At 43.1% G+C, this 21139-nt stretch overlaps 1 protein-coding gene across 3 annotated transcripts; it reads right to left on the bottom strand.

The window, feature by feature from the left end:
• Positions 1-28: 28 nt before the first annotated feature.
• On the bottom strand, positions 29-20115 carry aff1 (AF4/FMR2 family, member 1). Of its 3 annotated transcripts, none has more exons than XM_035607377.2 (19): positions 19545-20115; positions 15553-15673; positions 13640-14485; positions 11330-11371; positions 10558-10644; positions 9941-9974; positions 8458-8539; positions 7897-8038; positions 6776-7777; positions 6587-6675; positions 6275-6479; positions 6042-6133; positions 5249-5312; positions 5012-5148; positions 4779-4850; positions 4084-4177; positions 3885-3928; positions 3540-3778; positions 29-2483 (listed from the first exon to the last, which is right to left on the bottom strand). In XM_035607377.2, the coding sequence occupies exons 1-19, from the start codon at positions 19595-19597 to the stop codon at positions 2359-2361; spliced, it is 3570 nt and encodes a 1189-aa protein (XP_035463270.2). In that variant the 5' UTR covers positions 19598-20115; the 3' UTR covers positions 29-2358. The 3 variants fall into 3 exon arrangements, with proteins under 3 accessions (XP_035463270.2, XP_035463269.2, XP_035463271.2); XM_035607376.2 differs by having other exon boundaries at positions 6042-6136; XM_035607378.2 differs by lacking the exon at positions 19545-20115 and adding an exon at positions 18978-19176 and having other exon boundaries at positions 6042-6136.
• Between the last annotated feature and the right edge of the window lie 1024 nt (positions 20116-21139).

Consider the following 21139-nt stretch of genomic DNA (forward strand, 5'->3'; position numbering starts at 1 on the left):
AAAATGGGAGTGAACAAACAACAAGGAATGAATTTCCAGTGTTTATTCATCTGTGTACACTGCAACACAAATTCTTTACATATTTCACAAAAGGAGAAAAAAAAAAGCATCCTTCAAAAACCTTTTCTGATCATTTTTTCCAGTCAATCATTATTTGGACAGGAAGTGTAAACTTTCATAATAATTCATAAACGAAGCACCTGAACCCAATGATAAGGAAACTAAAGCCACAGGTTGGAAAGACAAGTTCAAAGGAACATTTAAAAAAAAAAAAGGAAAACGGATGAAATTGCAACTAGTAAGAATGTCGAATGCCAGATTTTGCGTTTTTCACTTTTTGTGCAGTGTAAAGATCAATACTGTAGCAGCTTGCGGATGATCTGTGCGTAAAAATAATCCCTCGTTCCGCGGCACCAGTATATTAAAAAAATATCACCTGATCGTTAATATGAGGAAAATAAAGTCAGGAGCACTTTGTGGTCCTCGCTCAGCCCTTTAAGCGTGTGATGGCATGGATCACACGTTAACTGAATTAACAAGCAAAAAAAGTCAGAATCCAAGGAGGCACTCATTTCAACAAAAACGCAACATTTTTAATGCGCTAATGTAAACCATTGATTCTTTTCTCGACCCACGCGGATTATTTCTGTATCAATAAAGACCCTACGACAGTACGTCAACAAGTCACTTCAATTTTGAGCCAAAACAACTCGAGCTTTATTGCTTAGAATCAAAGTTACAATAGACAACAGTAAAGACTAGCACAGCCCTGCTTGTCATGGGAACGTGGCGATTTTCTTTTTTCTTTTTCTGTACAATAGCGACTGAAATTAAGTATAAAGACTCACAGAAGTGTGTTTTTTTTTTTTAGTAAGCTACAGTTGGCCATTTATTCCAAAAGGTTTTTAAGGAAACATACGCGACTCGACTTTAGTGTAGGAAACGTGAAGGAAAGCAGTGAAAACAAATAAAGCGAAACACTACTGTAGTTTCTTATCAGTGAAATGATCGTGGTGAGTCCCAGTCGAAGGGAGACTCAGACTCCAGAGAGTCGGGGATGTAACATGATTCCCTCTGTTGATTCTTGCGAGACATATCCGTGGTTAAAGGACACGTTCAAAGTTTTTTTGAATACAATCTTCTTTTTTAAAAAACAATCCCAACATGCCCACAAGTGCGCTGAAGTGAACAGGTTGCTGTAATTGTTCCCTCTGTTCATACCAACTTCAAAAGAGAAAAACTATTTTAATGTGAAAAGTAATAAGGGACAAATTTGCAATATCTTTTAAGGATCTTTTTGTTTTTTTAGAGGCAAGATGTAGAAACATAAAGCAGGTTTTTTTGGTATTAATATGGCTCTAAATTTACACAACACCCTCCTACGCGTTGCACTTGTGATCCATCCTTCAAGATGGTTACTTTTCATTGGAGGAAGGGCACAAGAGCAAATTCTGTAACAGGATGATGAGAATAAAATCAGTCACTCTCAGCCATTACCATCGACAGGACTTCCGCCAGAAACAGGCTGCGACCCCCGAAGACACAGAAATTATTTCAACATCAGCGCGGCGAGTAGCCTGTCGCTCACGTCTTGGAAACGGCCCCGTCGACCGTCAGTCACTCCGACGCAAAACGAGAGGATTGGGGAATCCCTGGACCCAAATCAAACAGGGAAACTGAAATCTCTCTTTTTAAGAGTAATTAGGTAAAAATGAGTTTGCCGATTACAGTGAAGTGTTCAGTCTAAAAATAAGTGCCTTCACTTTTTCGGGTCATTTCATTCACGGTCGTGTGATTTCGGCTTAATCAGAGGCCTGCTCACAAAGTCGTGGTGATGAGAGTTAATAAGATCCGTGTCAGTGCTCGCACCAACCACCAACAAATGGCACTTTTGGTTTGATCCGATGTTCTTCCATCCAAATCTAATGAAGGTCACTCTTGAGTTAAACCCTGATTCAACAACATTCCTATGACATCAGCTGACAGAAGGAACAAGGAGGCACATTAAACCTTCCCACACATGACGTGTACATTACACCAGATGTAGCCCATGATTTTTCTGTTTCTTTTTTTTCTTTTTGTTTAAAGTGCCAGAGAGAAAGAGAGCGCGACACCAAAGTGAACACGAGAGAAAAGAATAAATAACAAGTGCAAAGGTCAGTGTTTGTATTCCTTGCTGGGCAATCCCCCCCCCAAAAAAAGCCAGCCTTGAAAACAAACATGAGATGACATCAGTGTCTGTCTTTTTAAAGAGAGGTCCATGTGAAATAATGAAAAAGAAGACAAGCCTGAGGGACAGTTCAGGTCGGTGAAGTGAAGCGAGGAGCGTTCGCAGGTTCGCAGGTATCCAGCAGTTGGTCACTTTACCTTTCTGGTGTCCAGCCTCAGCCAGTGGACACCCTGCCTCGTGTATCGGACCATAGCGTTCATCGTCGACGTCGGACTCAGTGGGCCCATGACTGTGTCCAGCGCCGCCAGCAGACCTACGACACACGTTAAAGACACGAGTTAAAACATGAAAGCAGCTCATTTCCCTACAATATCAGTAAGTCATCAGGAATTTCTTCTCAGTGTCATTTAAATTGTCTTAAAAAAGGATAAAGGTCAGTTATGTCTTCTTTCACCTCAAAACACTAATATTAGTACTAAAATATCAGTGGATACGTTTTGTCAAACTGTTGTTTCTGAGTAGCTACTCTGCTTATTGTTTTTTATTTAACAGCTTTTTTGTACTTTTATTGATGGTCATTTATGGATTATAATATGCTTGGGAGTGTGTTGTATACATGTGTGTCACTCACGTGATGGGGTTGAAACATAACTCTAATGATGTGTTTATTTTTACTGATCTTCACTGACACTCAATAAAAACACTGTTGCTGTTTTTCAGACATGAACTCTGGAAAAAGTCCATACAAATTGCGTCCGGACATTTATTCGAATTTGCCTTTTCATATGTGAGGAACGCAGCAGGAGAATGTTCACAATATCCTGTGGCGTCTGGGTAGAGTAGCAGGAGGCAGGACATGATGATAATTCAAGTGTGGGAGAGTGTCATCAACACGCCCACTCGCTGGCTGTGAATCTTCCAGAGATTCTCCTGCTGTATTCTCACATTGGCTCACAGACATTTTCCTGGAAATTTTACCAGGGTGCTGGCAGGAAAAATTATGGAAAATGTCAGGAGCACCATTCGCGTCCTCACATATAGCCCCTCTGGAGGGGTTCAGGAAATGTCTGGACTTCAGTGCATGTCTGAAAGCTGCTTAAGAAAGCACAACATTTCTGGCTTGAACTTCAGTTCATAATTTCAGTCATTGAGTATTTGTTTGTGGATTGGTTAAAAAAAATAAAATAATAATAATAAAAATCCTAAGACTGTCAACTCAAATATTTAATTGGAGATTCATGTCGGTTTTGTGTAAAGATTCTGTCAAAATCTTTTTGATTACTACGGCAGGTCTCTTCACTTGCGAACAGATGTTCACACCATAGTAACATATGAGATGTAACACTGTCTGTTTTCTATTCATTCTCACCGCTGCCTTTGTTCGCCAGCACCGCCGCCTGCTCCCAGAGGTCGTGAGCGCTCACGAACAGCGTGGTGATGTTGACGTAGCTGGACGCCACCTGTGCGACGGCCCGGGGAACGGCAACCGTGCCGCCGGCAGGGCCCGCGGCCGACCCGCCGCCACTTTGGTTGGAGCCGGGACCTGAGCTGGTGGACGTGTTGGCCGGAGACGGGACGTCGGGCATCGGGGACGGGGTGTGTGCGGCTCTGGAGGAGAGGGAGCAGGTACCTTAGAGAGATGTGGACTTTTTTACGCGCCGTGACTATAATGTCTTTAGTTTTGTGAATGTAACGTGGAAACGACGCGACTCACTTTGCTGTGCAGACGGAAGGATCATGTGTTGCCTGAGCAGAGTTCTGGAAGGAAAATCAAGATATAATATTTACTGTAGACTTCTGTATTGATACTTTTCTGCCTCAGTGCAACTACTTAACATTTCTGTTAATGAAATATCACATATGAGCAAAAACCGCGTGGCATTCAGGAATTACGGTAAGATCTCACTACTTACAGTGAAATGTTCAGTCAGAGTCTTTGAATACTTGAGTGCAGTTTTGTGTTTGTGGCGAAACATTGTCATCTGCAGGAGAGACTGGCACTTCAAACTGCAGGGACACAATGAAATGTTATTAATTAACAATAATAATTCAAGTGATTCATTCAAGAAAAAAAAAACTAAAACATGCGGATGATTCTTTCCATTAGCTGTATGTTCCACCTTATTAAGTCATAGTCAGGTTTCCTTTGTGTAGCTCTGCCGAACCCAAAACCAGGAATATTTTGGGATTCCTTGTGTGCTGCATTTTGTGTTTGCCATTTGATTTTCACAGATATTAAACAATAAAGTGGAATTTATGTTAGAAATCCAATGTAGAAAAATCCTCATAAATCAAATTAGATCAGTAATGGTCATTCATATTGTGCGATATTAATTAAGTCCTTAAACTGTATCTAAATAAGTGCTACACGGTCACCGGCACCACCGAACTTGCAGATTTAACTGGCACATACAATCATATGCTGAATGTTTTAGCAGCGATTCAATAAACTGAACTGCACCATAAACTACAGCTTCAACGACGACCTCCTGAATTAAATCAGTTCGAATCTGACATAAATGGAATAAAATCTATACAAGAACCAAAACGCAGATGGAGAATCGTGTAAAAACAAAAAACGCCACATTGAGCCTCGTCTACACCTTACCATAAAGCTAAAAAGTCCTTCTCTGAGGGCGCAGCAGAGGGCTCCACTGAGTTCTTAAGTTTCAGCACGAACCTGTGAGAGAGTAGGAGATGTGGCAGCACAATGATTAGTCATGGAGCCAAAACCTTCATGTTATATCTTGAAATAGAAAAAGGTGGAAGAGCCCAACCTGCATTCTATTGGTTCGCACACATGCAAACTCATAATAACAACAGGATCGTTGAAGTTCTTACTTGAGGAGTTCGACCGTCTCTTCGAACATGGTGTAGGAAGACATTGAGATCTGTGGGTCTTTCGCCATGGCGATGCCGCTCTCCACAAAGAACATGGCCGCATCCAGGTAGTTGAAAGCTTTGATGAGCTTATCTGACTACAGTGAAACACACTGGTTATTATTCACTAGACTGTTGGTTCACACTGAACTACATTTTTGAAAATCAATGAAAAACGAATTAAAAAGAGAAACCTACCTCTGCATCTGCTTTGTGCTTCAGTTTTTTGGCCTCCTTTATGTAATGCTTCACTGGATACTGCCTGCAGGTGAACCAAGTACAAATTGATGAGTAACAGCAACAATTTACAAGTTGTTGTAAATATGAGGTCTGTTCTAAATGAAAATTGTGACATCGATTTGATTTAAAATCAAGAGGAAATAATACTTTGAATTGCACATGAGCAGTAATTTCCCGCAGATTTTGTTTCTGGCTAAAGTGACTAAAGTCGTCGCTTTCATAATCTCCAAGATGAGTCACTGAAAAATAAATTAAAATAAAATATAGAATTTCTCCTGCAAACATAGTTGACAAGTACACTATCATTTTATAGAGCGACCGCTTCACCTCACATCTCTATTCATCACCTCCCCACTCAGTTTTCAGGTCCAGGGCACAACAAACAAAGAAATCATCATAATGACTATGAAGTTGTGGCGGAGCTGACGAGAGTTGTTAATCAACCAAAGCCTTCAAAGAAAGGCTTTGGTTGATTATGGTTGATTATGGATCGTGGTCATGATTTGAAAGGCGTTCTACCTCTTACTGCAGCTTTTGAGGAAAGATGGAGAAACCGTCAGGACCAGGCGGCAACTATCACCAAAATACTGTACATTGTCAAAGGTTTTGGTTCACTGCTAAAAAAAAACAGATCTGTCTTTTTAAACCTGATCAAGATTTCAGAACTGTCACTGTACCGACAGACAGAACCAGATGAAGTCTTACAAATAAAAAAAAATTAAAAAAGGAGCTCCACAGCAAGAAATCCTACCTGTCCTCCAACCGGAGCAAGGGCCTGTTGATGAGCACGTCCTTGTTGGACTGTGACGACGACGGGACGGTGGGGAAGCTCTTTGGAGGCTTCTGCTGGGAAAGCAGTGGGGAAACGTTCGGTTAAAATCCGACCGGTTTTCCCCTTTTCGTACAATTATCGTCTTCGCAAGCGGCAGTCGCTAAAACGCGATGACACCAATGTCGTCTTCATAACGGAGGTGCTCATGCTACCTTTTCAGACTGTGGGTGCTCGGTGTGTTTAACGCTCCTCCTCTTGTGCTTGCAGGAGTCCTTGCCCTTCACTGTGTCCCTGCTGGACTCCGCAGGGCAGCGTTTGTGTGACGCGGAGTCTTTAGCGGAGTCTTTGGGTGTCGCGGACGCGGGGGTTTTCTTGGCCTTCTTTCCCTCCCGGTCCTCCGCTGGATTGCTGGAACTTCTGTGGACGAGATCAGAGAGAAAAAGGACATTTAATGTTTTTTTAAAAAATAATTGAATTAAATAAGCGTCTGGTAATGCGGGATGTGTCTGGTTGAGGCGACCTACTCCAGTTTGATAGAAGCAGGAGCTGACGAGGTATTCTTGTTTTCCAGACGCCGTTTCTTCCTGGGGAGAGTCTTATTGTCTAGCTCCACCTAGAAAACAACAAATCACACTTTATAGTCAAAATAGGACTTAAAACATGTATGTAACGTACGCCGACTAGAAAAGCCCTGGAATCTTTAGAGTCCTCACATTTGGAGCTTTGCTTTTTTTGCTGCCTCTGCTGTGTTTGTGTGCTGCAGGACCGTCGCTGCCCCCTCCGCCTGGCTCGACAGCCGCCGCCGCTCTCTTCGCATTGCCGGGCATCTCCTGGTGGTTGCCGGACGCGGGGGGGACTCTCGAGAGCAGAATCAGATCGATCTTCACCAGCAAGGATCGCGGAGGCCTGAGGTCCAGAGAAACCTTGGCTGTTGGCTCGGTTTCCTCCGAGCCCTTGCGGGTTGTTCTGCGAGGCTTCTCGGTGCCCTTCTGGCAGGCGGCCTCTGCCTCGGGTTTGCTGCAGTTGATTCTTACCGGTGGGTCGGGGGACGACTGGTCCGGCTGAGCGGGGCTCCGCGCGGGGCAGGAGCAGGGGTTTGGATGTTTCACACCACACGACGGACATTGACCAGACAGGACCAGCTTAACATCGGGCTCCGATCCGAGCTTCCGCTTGTCAAGAGGAGCGTGTTTAGAAGTTCTTTTACCGTCTTGTTGAGAGTCGCCGTCCTTGCTTTTCTTTCTCGTTTTCGTCTTTACCTTGGGCCTATCTGTGAAACAAACGTCTTTGTCTCTGGTTGCTACGACCTCCTTACACTTAACACTGACAGCTGCCTCGTTTTGATCTGGGCAGCCTCCCTTTGCTGGTTTTGAAGAGATCTTCTTGCATGACAGTTTCCTGAAATCAGTGGAGGGGCTGATTTGGTTACTCTGCTGGTAACAGTTGTCCTGATGGCCTTTTTTGCACTGCTGGGGTTTGGCAATGTTGTCGCCGAGCTCTTTTTGGCGAGAGGCAAGCCGAGGCTTGGACTCCCTGGCGGGGTCGACCACCTCCACACTGGAGTGCTTGGAGCTCTGGGTGGGCAGCAGCCGTCTGCGAGTGGGGCTCTCGGAGACGTGGGCACCGCCTTGACTCTCAGTGCTCGCGTTCTGCTGGCTGGACCTGATCCAGTTCCCCAACTGCCAGTCGCCACGGCTCACCGCTGGAGCATCAGGCTAACAGTTCAAAGAGATGAGTAAGAGCAAAAGAAAGGGTTCAGAGGATATATATGTTCGCTAATCCTTTTATTATTATTATTATGTACAGATATGCAAAGGAACGAGCGGCAGATTACCTCAGTTTTAACGGTGCTGCTCACTGGGGGTTCAGGTGGCTCCCCTGTGGCACTTTCACTGTCCGACTCTGACCTCGAGCTGCTCTCCGAGTCGCTGGAGCTGGCGGACTCTACCCCGCTGGAATGTGCCGCTTCAAACGAACTACAACACACGGATACCACAATAATATTCATCATAGTCAAAATATAACATAATATATAACATTGTTGCCTACATGCCCAAGATTTCCTGGAAAACAATGCGTTTGCCAAACATTATATGCAAAGAAGAAACCAATGGGAGAAATGTAGTTCAAGAAAAGTCCTTATGACAATTTATGCAATGGTATTATTTGTGTCTTTTGATTGTATAATCTGTAAAATGCTTCTTAGATATGGGAACTACTGTAATTCACAGCAGAGTGCATGATGAGGTATAATCTTTGTCGGCAGCATAATGTCAGAAATGTAACAGTCTCTCTCAGTTCCCTGTGGCTCCAACTCAAAGTTCGGTGCTTATCTTCTGTCATGTTATGAAATGACAGCAAACTAAATGTCCTCCTGAGGAGACAATGCACTTACGATAAGGAGCTCTGCTGGTTGAGCTGGGATGGATCTGTAGGAGGAGGTGGAGGAGGAGGGAGAGGAGAGGAGATGCAGCTTTCTGGAAAGAAACAAACAAGTAAACAAACAAAAATTCAAAATTAAACAAAAGTGCATGTCAACATTCCACAACTGTTGCTGCACATTATTAGGTTACTTCAGTTTCCACTTTGAATCACGTTACACACGTCGTTCAGACTGGTGCTTAATTTGTACAATTCAGCACATTTACAGCAACAGGAAACACAGGAATCAAAGAAACCAGAAAATATTCATATTTAAGAAGCTGAAATCAGAGAATTTTGACATTTTTTCCATAAAACTACTTGAACCGATTAATCAAATATGAAAATAGTTGGCGATTTATTTAGTAATCGATTACTAATTGATTCATCTATTAACTGTTGCAGCTCTAGTTCACATTTCCAAAACTCCCGACCTTCCTATAGTTTGCATTTGTTGAAACACAAAAAAATGTTCCTGCTCAATGTCACATTAGCAAATGCAGCTACAAAACTTACCAGTTTAAACATTGGGTTTTAAAAGGATTATAAAATCTGGTCAAGTCGAAAGAATCAATTTAAATGAACTGAATTTACTTTATGAAAGTAACATCGCTCTGACAGGTCAGTTGACTGACCAGAGTTTGGCTTTTAATCTCATGTCTTACACAGTAGAATTTACACTTATTGTGGCTACTGAATAAACAAAACATGAGCCTTTGTATTGCACCATTTTTAAAATCTGAGTAATAACTGTTGGTTTATATTGGTAAAGCACAGCATCCCCTTGTGAACTTATGTTCTGGCAAGTACTTCTGAAATCCTGACTCATTTTCCATGAGAAGCACTTATTGTCAGTGACTACGTACGATAACATGGGATAGAAATGAATGAGCTGAAGTAGGTAGAGTTCGTGATGGATTAAAATGAGCAATAAATAAAAAAGAAAAAGCATAAAAGAACAGAGCGTAGTGAGAGTTCACTCCTCGCTGCTTCGGGCCCGTCTCTTTCACTCAGCTGAGGTTAACTGGAAATAAAATTGTGGGGTTGAGTTTCTCCTCTGGCATTTTGTGGTCAGTTCACAGAATAGGGCAAAGTGGTGGTACAAGTTGCCATAGAAACACTGGTTTGAAGAAGCAAACCGCAGAGGACGGAGACATTCAGAGAGACATTGCTTTAGTTCAGTGATTATTAAGAGTTGGGGGAAGAGAGGGAAAAGAAGAGAAGGTGATATCTAGGTCACATTAACTTTCACCGATGAGGATCGAAGCTCAGAGTTTATCTCCAGGCTGCGGTGCACGTTTCATGATGACGGACCAAATCTGCCTGCTACCAACACAACAGAGTCGAACTCCGGTTAGTATTCAATGTTGATTTTCTTTATCTCTTCTTATCTCTTCTTCTTTTCTATCATGTTTTCTGCCCGAATTGTACTTTGCTCGCGTCCCCTCGTTACTCACGTTGTCCCTGGCGTGAAGAGACGTGCTCGGCTTCCTGTGAAGACAGAAAAAAAACATGTTTTAATCGGAGTCACACTTAAACTGTTAACTTAAAATAACTGGTGCTGCATGAATATCAATCTGTAATGAACGAGAATAAAGGTCTTTTTAGTTCAAGCCTTTTCACTTTATACATTTTTCTTAAGCAGTAGTGGTGGAAAAAAAACATGAGTTTAATTCTTGTGCACGAGGGAGCCCATCAAACTAGCGGGATGAAAAGGGTCGGTATATTATATGAGAGTGGGGAAAGGTCACTGCACAGCTGCAGTGTTTCTAGCGCAATGGTTCTTTGCACCGAAGCCAACAGGGTGAGTATCCGTCCACGACTCCAATTGGAAAACTCCCACTTGATTAGGTTAGCGTGGACTCTATTGAACCATGAAAGAATATTCGTTTTTGATTGTTCCACAAGAATTTGGGATTTATTTCCTTCACCCCATGGCCTTCCAAGTGATAAAATAACGATGGAGGACAAGTTTGGCAAGGAGGATTAGTGAGACTAAGTGCCCTACTCATATATATGTATGCGAGTAATATTCATAAAATCGAGATAGACTTCTCAAACTTTTTCCCCTCACCTTGGCTGAAAACGAGGACTTGGAGGGTTCATCTATGCTGGGTGTGTGTATCGCTGTCAGGAGAGGGGGCCATGAGTGGATCATTTCCTGTGGAGGGGAATAGAAAGCGTGTGAGGAGCCAACGAGTATAGTCCAACGGGTGCAACTTCACAGGAAGTAGACATTAATGCATGAAGGTGCCCCCGCTAACTGTCTTTCCTCTCCAGTAAAAAAAAAAATCATACTGTGCCCATATGTATTTCGGATATAGTGTGGAGAACTTAAAGATCCTGAACCATCCAAATGAGGAACTCACATTTAACACTTATCTTTTGTACTATAAAAAGAAATATATATATTTTAAGATAATTTCACAACAAAGTTAACCTACCTTTCTCCTTTCCTACTTAAATCAGCAAATGCAACATGTAGTTTGTTATTTTATAGGTTTGGCTATATTGTCAATTTGATAGGTAATTACCTTAAATAACCTTTTTCAACCATTCATCATTTGACTACCAGTAAAATATGCAGGTGAAGTGCATTTTAGTAGATGGTTTATTTTTTTTAATTCACCATGATACAGGCTGTAGAAAACAAGTGCCTTCATTTGTGTGCACAAGCGTGAATGCTTCTTGAGTGGGAATCACATACTGTACCCGAGTCAGTAATAATGTATATTGGTGTTAACAACAAGTCGTTTTTTAACTGAGCTGTGAGATATGAATGAGCCATTACCATAATTACGTGATTATGATGGCGAGTGACAGCAGTCAACCGTAAAATGACCTACCCTCAAGATGTCCTCAACACACTGAGCTTCATTTGTCCTCGTCTGTAGAGAGGAAAAGGAATAATTATGAGTTTTCTGACATCATTGTGAAAAAGCTGCGTGCGATTAAAAAAAATCATGACCAAAGGTAGAAGAAAACAAACTTAAACATTAAATTGTCCTTTCACATTCTCAAACTCTGCATTTATGGTAGAACCTGGCATTTGGCAAATTATCTGTAGGTAAACTTGTAGGGAACTGTCAATTCACTCAGTGGAGTAAAAACATTTTTTTCTGGTCTTTGTGTTCAGGCACTAAAAGCGCTGAAACAGCCTCCGTCCAGAGAAGAGAAAAAGAATAGACCAACCTTAATAAAACAAAGAGCACAAAACATTAGAAACATCTGTCAATACAATGCAGTCGCACACTACATCGCTACTAAACGCAGCCTCAAACTAGAGACGTGTGATGCAATATCCTGTATCACGCAGCAACATTGGCCAAACCCCAACATCAGATAAACCCAGTGTGTGAATGAGTCAACCGCCTGCACTTCAGTTTGTTGTCAGACCTCTCTTTCAGTTTCTCCTTCTGAATGGACAATGTCGGAGATAAGGTTAGAGTGAACGGGCCCCCAGAGCGGTTATGTAAGTCGGTGACAGAGCTCATGTATTGTTCTGCCGGGCCCAGGGGTTGAAGGTATCGGAGGCAGCCCAGGTCACGCACGCACGCACGCACGCACGCACGCACGCACGCACGCACGCACGCACGCACAAAAAACATACATGCAACCTGCCACTTAAGCTATGCACCTGAGGAAAATAGTAAGATATTAGACTACGTGCAAAGTGGCTATATGACATGAGTGTATTGTTACTGACGGTGCGGCGCAGAGGCCTTAAAGTGCCAAACTACAAAATGAGTGTCCCGTAACATTCTCCTTGTTAACCGGTTTCATGAAAAGACCTTTTTGCACACGAACTTGCAGGAGTGTGGAATGTGGCCATTTTACTTAAGCAAACATAATCTGCTCAGTATCTCTGAACACCGTCACCGGTCGCACCAGTCCAACTGTAGACTAGATGCTTCATTGACATGGTCTCTGCTGTGTTTGCACAGGGACGTCCGCTGTCTGACATGTGACAGCAGTTTACATTGACCAGTTTTTGGGGAAAACACGTTACCGAGAACACATCACTTCTCCCCATTGTGCTGTGTTGCCCCCTGAAATAAGATCCCCAGTCGTCCGCACAAAGAAACTGTATGACTGCATGCAGATGTGGAACCTAACTCAGGAGTGGAGAGGGTTGGTGAGTCACTGCTCAGCTATCCCGCACTGGATTCGTCCCAGCAGTGAAAAACAGCAGCACACCCAATGTTGCTGTCCTGCTGCAGGAGGGTGAAGGGGAGGTGCGGAGAGCCGCAGGTGCAAGGGTTGTGTGTTCGGTGTGTGTGTGTGAGTGGGTGAGTGTGTGACAATGACAGAGATGAATAGAGTTGAACTGGAGTTCAGCCAAAATCTCCAAAACAAAGACAGTCCACGGGCTATTTTTAAACGCCTGAACAGTTGAGCAAAAGCATCGGAACTGCGAGGAGGGTTTCAGAGAACATCCTGAGATCGGCAGACACACGACGCTCTTAGTCCGGAGCACGGTACATAGAATCAGTACAGTAGGACTTCCCTTGTCCGGTCACCTCCCCCACAGCCCCTAAGCACCACACCAGAGTAATACAGGCTACTTCACAAGTATGTGCAGTAAATCACAACATCTATATCATTGACGTACAGTAAATACTACAGTTTGCACTTCAGGGCCTACGTTTATATTTCAGCGTAGCAGTGTTTTGAAGTCAAACTGAACTTTCAGGTTCAATGCTAAACAAAGAAAATCACACAATTGCAAATTATAAAAAAATCCAGCTAAGTAGTTGCAGCCTTAGTTGTGTGCTTTTCTATAAATTAATTACTTTTATAATACTGTCTTTAGGAGGCTTTAAGGAACACAACTTGTCATCAGCCTGACAGACACGAGCCCATTGAGTGGCCACAGCTAGTGAAGAGATGAGGCTTTGTTTTGTTTTTTATGAACTTGGTTCTATTCTATTAAAGGGAGGACTCAAAAGATCAATACCACTCTCATGTCTGTACAAAAAACATGAAGTTGTAGCCAGCAGCCAGATCAAGCCCAGTTTATCATTAAAAAGCCAACTAATCAATACCCTTTGCTCTACTCCTTATGCCAAGATAAGCTGGCAAGAATGCAAATAATAACTATTGACTACTGTTACCACCAATTCTAAACAATTGATGATCTAGGAAAATACACTCACCTCCAAAAATGGTGGCAGTATCTTCATTTTGCCCTGGTTAGACTTGCTGATCAACTCTGGTAGTGGTACATATGGCTCTGGCGAAGGCTTCAGCTCAGGTGAATCGCTGACCACCTGGTCCTGACCGTCCATGGGGCGCACATAGGCTGTTGGCTTCTGGGTCATGACGACGCTGGACTGCTTGGACGACAGGAGCGGAGGGAAGGTCTGGGAGGGCAGCGCATTAGTCTTGGTGGCTTGAGTGAGAGATGCATCTTTAGGGGACGGCTTCATGTTCAGCGTGGAAACATCCATGGCGGACTCGGAGGGGCGATCGGAGGACTCTAGACGCTGATTTCTATCAAATGTGTCCCTTGTGTCCGCGTCGGTGCTGTTATCGTTGCTGGAATGTAGGAACGATTGTGGCTTAGCGTCGGGAGAATGAGCAGACATTTCCTGGGGAAGGCCGTCACGCTCCCCGAAATCTGAGAAGGCTTCACTCTTCTTCTGTTGATGGGCTGGGTTTCCAGGCTGACTGCCCTGACTTTGGTTCAAGGAAAACTTTGGGAGAGTGGATGAGTGTCGGTGCTGGTTAGGAGAAGAGGCAGTGGACATCGTCGCGAGCTGAGAAGAGTAACTGCTACTGGAGGGGCCTTTCTGGGTTTGGGTTGAAGTGTAATGGACCTGGTTGTGGAATGGAGCTCTGGTTGATTTGTCCATGTCCGGCTGACCCTGATCTGACTGTGAGAAGGTTACATAACTGGGAGTGGGTAAAGGCTCAGCGGTAAGGGGATATGGACTGTTCACATTTTCATAACTGCCCAGCATCTTCTGGATCCGATTGGAAAGCTCGTCCCCTTTGTTTGTCTACAAAAAGAAGGGGGCGAACATTTAGCTGGGGTAAAATTAGACATAGGCATCTCATCTTACAAAACTGTTTTCTTTCAAACATAATTACACTTAACCCAATTTAGCTCTCGTGGTAAGACAACAAGTAACACATACAGCAGATTTCAGGAAAGTACATGAAAACAAGCATCAGGCCCCACACGTTGATGGTTTCCGTCTTTAAAGTTGTTCCACTGTCAGTGTTTGAAGTCTCTAACAAACGTTTCCCTGACTGACTGCACATTCTTCACAGATGTGAAATGTTAGACGGAAAAAAATTAAAAGCAAAGAATTGTGCTCCTCGTGAATCAAAATCCTATACTTGTCGCCTTCACTTGGACGGTTTCCCACAGATTTTTTTGTTATTAAAGTGTCCTTTGCCTCCTCTGACTTTTCAGCTGCCAAAATCCAAAGAGCGAGGAGTTGATAAAAAACATTGATGAGCTCATCTGAGTGTCCTTCAATTATTAGTGTGCACCTGCACTCGCTGACATTTGTTGCCCCAGGTTTTGCCTCTCAGGCTACATAATGGCTGCCCTTTGTGGAGGCTGCTGGGTTCATCTGCGGCTTTAGAGGAAGAGTGAAGACATTACTCAAGGCTGGGAAAAAAGTCCTGCCATCTCCTCTGCATGTTTTTTAGAGGGAAAATATCAATCTATTCATCTTTTAATTCTAACTTTGATATTCTGCAAAACACATTGGTGCTAGGGCTCTGCTATTTCTAGTAAAGATGTGAAAATACATTTATTTATTAATGTCTTTGAAAAGGAATGATGTAGGATTGGTGCATGTATATTGACAACATTAGATATAATTTGATAACTACCACAGTGACCAATTTTATGATATCCCATTTGCTAGAAGAAAAAAAAAATTATATATATATTTAATATTTGTATAAATGCAGCAATTATAATTTTCTTGAATGACCTCTGAGATCAAAATGCACAAGCTGAAATAGGACAGTGAATACATTCAATGCGCTGGACTGACAATAATGAGGCTGAGGTTTTGGTATTGAACTTTTCAGCAACAGCCTGGTTTACCTTGTATGGTTCCCCAAAGAGAGGCACATTCTCGGGGTTGAGCTCTTTGGCTTGGCTGGCTTCTTGGTTCCTCTGTTCCCATGCTCGGAGGCGAAGAAGGTTCCTCTCTTCATTGTGTACACTGGACAACATTACAGAGAAAGGCGGCTCTCAAATGAAAACTGCATTTATGAGTACATCATTTCCACTGCAACACTTGATACAAATATCCACTTAAATGCCTGAGGTAGCGATGCAGTAAGTGCCCTAAATATTAAAATGGAACATCACACAAAGTTTGAATGACGTGCTCCACTTTTTGTTCCTTACATCTGTATTTTTGTATGATTTGACACACTTAAATAAGCCCAAAATAATGAATGTGATTGATCCTTGTGTTAAAAAACAGTTTGGGCTGACGACACCATTAATTTCAGAGAAAGCGTCTTTATCGCGGACTTATCTACCCGAGGGGCAGAGCAGCAGCGTCTAATGGGAGGGGAGACGGTGCCCATCATATATTGCAGACACGTGTAATTAGACTCACAGATGCCATGAGGATTCACCACAACATTCACATCTGTTCTCTCCAGTCCCCAAAGATGACGCGCAACCCAAACATTCATCAGAAGGATAACGACAGCGACTAGTCCTGATGTGACGCCAAAAGGTGTAAAATAAATAGTTTACTCTTGTAAATTTGACCGTGGGCCCCACGGGCTCAGGCCCCATTTAAAACTTGAAATATACTTTAGTGAACTGAACATTTGTCTACATGTTTGTGATTTACCTGCCAAAATAAAAAAAGGGTTGATCATCCTCACCGACAGCAACCCCAATGGGATGCTTCCATGGCAACAAGTCTAGCAATGCAGATTTGGGACCAACCCAAAACAGATGAGCACAAACTGCTAGAACATCACAGACTGACACTGCCAAGTCACAGACCCTGGATAATACCCCGGGGGGAAGTACAACACCTGGGTCTGTATTTAAGTTACAGACTAGTCTTTCACAACAGATATGAAACAAAAGTTTTCTTCTTGATGGCTGTAAACGCTGATGATGAATAAGTGACACGGAACGAGCTCCGTTCAGAAAATAATTAGAAACAGCTCCCGAGAACAATGTCAGGGGATGAGTTATGCATTAGGCTGAGACATAAACTGTCCAGAATTAACACTCACGTCTACCAGTGATTTAATCTTGATGTAAAGCAACCTATAATTATTCAATGTGCAAAAATATACTGCATTTTAACAGGAGAGCAACATGAAGCCCTGTTGAAAGTTAGTCAGAACATTTTTCAATGTGTTTAAAATTAGTTATTATTTGCTGCATTAACCCAATTAAATTCAAATCTTTAAAAAAACCTTTTTAATTACACATAAATGTATTTTTATATATTTTTCATGCTCAGCAAACCTGTAGGGATAAATTAAGGCCTATAATTATTATTGAATTATTGAGCTTCTCAGCAACAGCAACACAGTTTTCTACAGATGTGATGGTGAAGTTTAATTCGGATGTGTATTCATCTCCAGACCTTCTCCAACCAGACACTTCAAATAATAAATATTCATAAATAATGTGACTGCATATAACAGGCAAAGAAAAAATTGAAGGACCTGTTAATGAAATTCAAGACTTTTTCCACAACTAAGGTCTTTTTTGAAAGAAGTTATTGTTTTGTAAAAACATTAATACCTGCGGACTGTCTTCGGTCTCCAGTCTAAATATTACTGGTACCGAAACACCAGACGCTGATAGATTATGAAATCGCCACCTGACCAAACCACAGAATAACGCACATGAGCAAGCATCAGTGATACTGAAAAAAACTGAAACCCAAAGAGAGGAGAAGCAGAAACTCTTCACCCTTGGAGGCAAAGTATCCCTGCATTTTTAACAAAGATGTAATCGTAGAAAAGTAAAAGAAAAGAAAAGTAATTCCAGCAGTGAACAAAACAACAGCCACAAAATATGGCAAGACACGCCACTTCTATTTTAAACAACTGCAAATCCAACAGTTACAATGGGGCTTTTTATGCTTTTCCTTTGAAAGACACAAACACTTTTTCCCTCCCCGCCAGCGGCAAGAAGCAAACAGTCAACAATTACATTAAGTCTGTAAGTGAGAAAATAAAAGGACCATTCAAATCTAATGGTGAGTGAGTGTCACTGGCAGGAGGGAAAAGTTGTCAGTCAACTTTTGACTGGAAGTGGTTCCCGAAGCTGCTGTCGTCAGTTACGTTTGTTGATATTATCCTGCCTAACATCCAATGATAAACCTGAATTATTCTGTTTAATTGTTTAGTTCATGAAACGTCAAACTAATTTTTGGGAAATGCCAATCACAACTTCGAGTTTGACCAACAGTCCAACTACCTCAAAACAACCAGATCCAATTACACATGACAAAACAAAGCATTTAAAAGGCTGGAACCTGAGAACATTGTTGTTTTTAAATATATTTCTGGTTTCACTTTTTCTTTTGATTCACCCAGCATCTAACAGACACCATGAAGTAAGCTGCAAGAGCAACCCCACAGCCACAAATTTATCCATGGTATTATTTGAGGCTGCAACTAACGATTATTTTCATTATCGATTAATCTGGCGATTATTTTCTCGATTAATCAATTAGTTGTTTCATTCATATAATGGCGAAAAATGGGGACAAATGTCGATCGTGTTTCCCAAACCACCAAGATGATGTTTTGTTTTGTCCACACCAAATATATTCAGTTTACTGACATAGAGGAGCAAATAAACCAGAACATATTCAGATTTAAGAAGCTGAAATCAGAGGGTTTTTTTCCGTAAAAACTACTTCAATACAAAATAGTTGGCGATTAATTTAGTAATCGATTAACTGTTGCAGCTAAGGTATTATTCTACTTTTATTTACAATTAAATGTTTAACAATTCAAAGCTCACGTTTTTATGGGTCGGTCAGTAGATAATCATGTCCTATTCTGTCCAACCGCTGTAATCCCCATATTACTAAAATATTTCCAAATGAGAGCTGCACAGGTCAGGTGATTAATGGAAGATAAAAAAAAACAAATCATTTGCTGGTTCAAACTCAGGATTGTGTTGCATCTGATTGTAAACTGACTTAAAAAAAGATATCTCTATATATAGAGAGAGATATATATCTATCTCTCTCTATATATATTTGGACTCTTTGGTGAATAAAACAAGTAATATGGACATATCACATTACTGTGTGCATGTGTTACTCAAGAAAATAACCTGTAGATGAATTGATAACGAAAACGATCACTACTTGCAACTCCAGTTACATTAGTATAAATACATTATGTAGAGCACAATTATGACTTAAAATGAAAAGTAGACAGGAGTCAAATTAATCAAAAAGGCATAATGTGTGCTGCATCCCACCTGACATGTGGATGTTTCTGGGGGGGGGTGGGGCTTACCAGGAGTGTGGAGATTAACGAGAGCACAACAGACTCTCCTTCACTAACCACCGTGTCCTCCTGGCCCCGAGTTCCGCTGTTATCCATCCGAGCCTTTTTCTTTTCTTTATTTCTCATTAAAGTGACCACGAAGAGCGTGAACCCAGCACGCAGAGCGGCCGGTGAAAACAGACCCCGCCCCGCCCCGCCCCCCTCGGGGGACCAGCTGCTGTCAATCACACAGCCTGATCTTTCCAGCTGATTCCGCCTCTTCGTCGAAGTGCTTATCGGGCTGAAAGCCCCCAGCGAGTCTCACATTCACAACACCCGGACCCCCCCCCCCCCCCCCCCCCCCTACCTGACACCTTCAGAGTTCCGAACTAAAAAGTAAAAAGACAAAACTTCACTTCGACGCGGTGTCAAGCGCACTCCGCTGGTACGCAGGCTAAGACTCCGGCTAACAGCGCCCGAGCTAATTAACGCCAGCAGTGAACTGGGGAGGCTAGCGCCCCGCGAGCTAGCGCAAGCTAGCTGCTGCTGCTGCGGCTGCTGCTGCTGCGGCGGCGGCGGCTCCTGCGTCTGCCTTACCTCGGCTGAGATGCCATGGTGCGCCCCTCGCCGCAGCCGAAGTTGGCAGTCATGCGTTCCCTGACAGTCCTCGCCGAGGTGGTTCCTCTCGCTCGGTCACATTGTTCGGCGCCGTCGGGGGGGGCGGTGTGGGTGGGGTGGCTCGGGGGGGGGTTAATTCGTCCGTTTTAAATCTCCGCCGTGGCCGTCTGAGAGTTGTCGGCTAACAGTCGGTGCCGTGTGTGTGTGTGTGTGTGTGTGTGTGTGTGTTTTGGGTCGTCTCGTCCACTCGCCGCCTGCCTGGATTGTTCTAACTCCATCCAGCCGCCCGGGGACCGAGCTGAGATTTATGCACCCGACGCGTCCGAAAACACGTCCGAGGCGCGTCGGTTCCCGCTAGAAGAGTAAACGTGGCCCGGCTGTAACGCACGAGTCCGGCGACGCCTGGGTCGCTTGTAGTTTGTGCTCAATCGCGGCAGTGCGTCCGACCTCCACGGCGGCCCCCCTGCGCGACAGACATGGTACAGTCATCCGTGTTTACATACTGTCCGCTCGTACCTCACGGTGGTGCGAGGGCCGTCCCGAGTGGAACCCTGCGTCTGACTCATCGTCGAGGCTGAGGCACGTTTGCGAATCGTCGAAGAATCACGTGGAGAACAACAAGTACCTGCTCACCTGAAGCAAAGGAAGGTCATCAACAGACACACAGACGAGAATTATCTTTTTTAAGAAATCCAAAGGACACAATAGTACAATTAAAATGCAATGAAAGAATGGCAGATTGAAAAAAAGTATTCATTTATTTTTGTAATCAATTGCTGCTGTGGTTCATCCCGTATGATCCATAACCTCTGCCAATAGACTACCAGCCTAAAAAGGTGTGTGTATATATATATACCTATGTATGTATGTATGTATATACTTACTCTGTCATGCATGGTCCGCTTTGAAAAAAACACAGTTGCCACTTGGCCTCCTGTGAAAATGGTAAAAACCAAATTAGACGCACAACTTGATGGGATAGACAGGTAAGACAGTGGACTGTTTGGAGAAATGTGCGACACATTGTGCCAAATGTAGGAAAGCAAATATCCATGCTTAAATTTGGCATTCGAAAAACAATCTTTCACGAGATTTTCATTGGTTGTTGGTGCAGTGTATTTCTTATTCACGGGTAAAAAAGCATGCATGATGGAGTTGCCAGGGATTCACTTTCCTCCTGACCTAAAATACCCAAAGCCAGACCGTGTGTTTTCTGATACACCATGCCACCTCGGTGCCCGGTTTTGATGACAAAACTGTCCGCAGCCCTGAGCTCGGCCTTGCAGCGAACAACAGAGAAATCATTTCAGTAAGAGCATGAGGATAAAACCCTGGGGGATGGGGAAAGTTTTGCCTGGGTTGAAAACTTTAAGTTCGTGTGTGTCCTCGTGTTGCTGTTCTTGGATTCACAGGGCCGTGGAGAAGGGGTCTGTTACTGGACACTTATGTTACGTTGCTGCTGAGCGCCTGCCAACAGCATACCACACCATCTCCCTTCATTTAGATCTAAGTGGAGACTCAGAACAGCTGAGGGGACCATCGGACTGTAATATTAAAAACACATGCTAGTATTA

Source organism: Scophthalmus maximus, chromosome 20, assembly GCF_022379125.1.
Source record: "Scophthalmus maximus strain ysfricsl-2021 chromosome 20, ASM2237912v1, whole genome shotgun sequence".
NCBI classification, from domain to species: Eukaryota; Metazoa; Chordata; class Actinopteri; order Pleuronectiformes; family Scophthalmidae; genus Scophthalmus; species Scophthalmus maximus.

What these genes read in the sequence shown, in the direction of transcription:
- aff1 (XM_035607376.2), bottom strand. Translation starts at nt 19,597, where the DNA reads ATGACTGCCAACTTCGGCTGCGGCGAGGGGCGCACCATGGCATCTCAG. An exon ending in AGTCCTCGTTTTCAGCCAAG is followed by an intron (nt 9,975 to 10,557) that starts GTGAGGGGAAAA and finishes CTGTCTTCACAG; the next exon opens with GAAGCCGAGCACGTCTCTTC. An exon ending in CTCTGACTGAACATTTCACT is followed by an intron (nt 3,929 to 4,083) that starts GTAAGTAGTGAG and finishes TTTTCCTTCCAG; the next exon opens with AACTCTGCTCAGGCAACACA.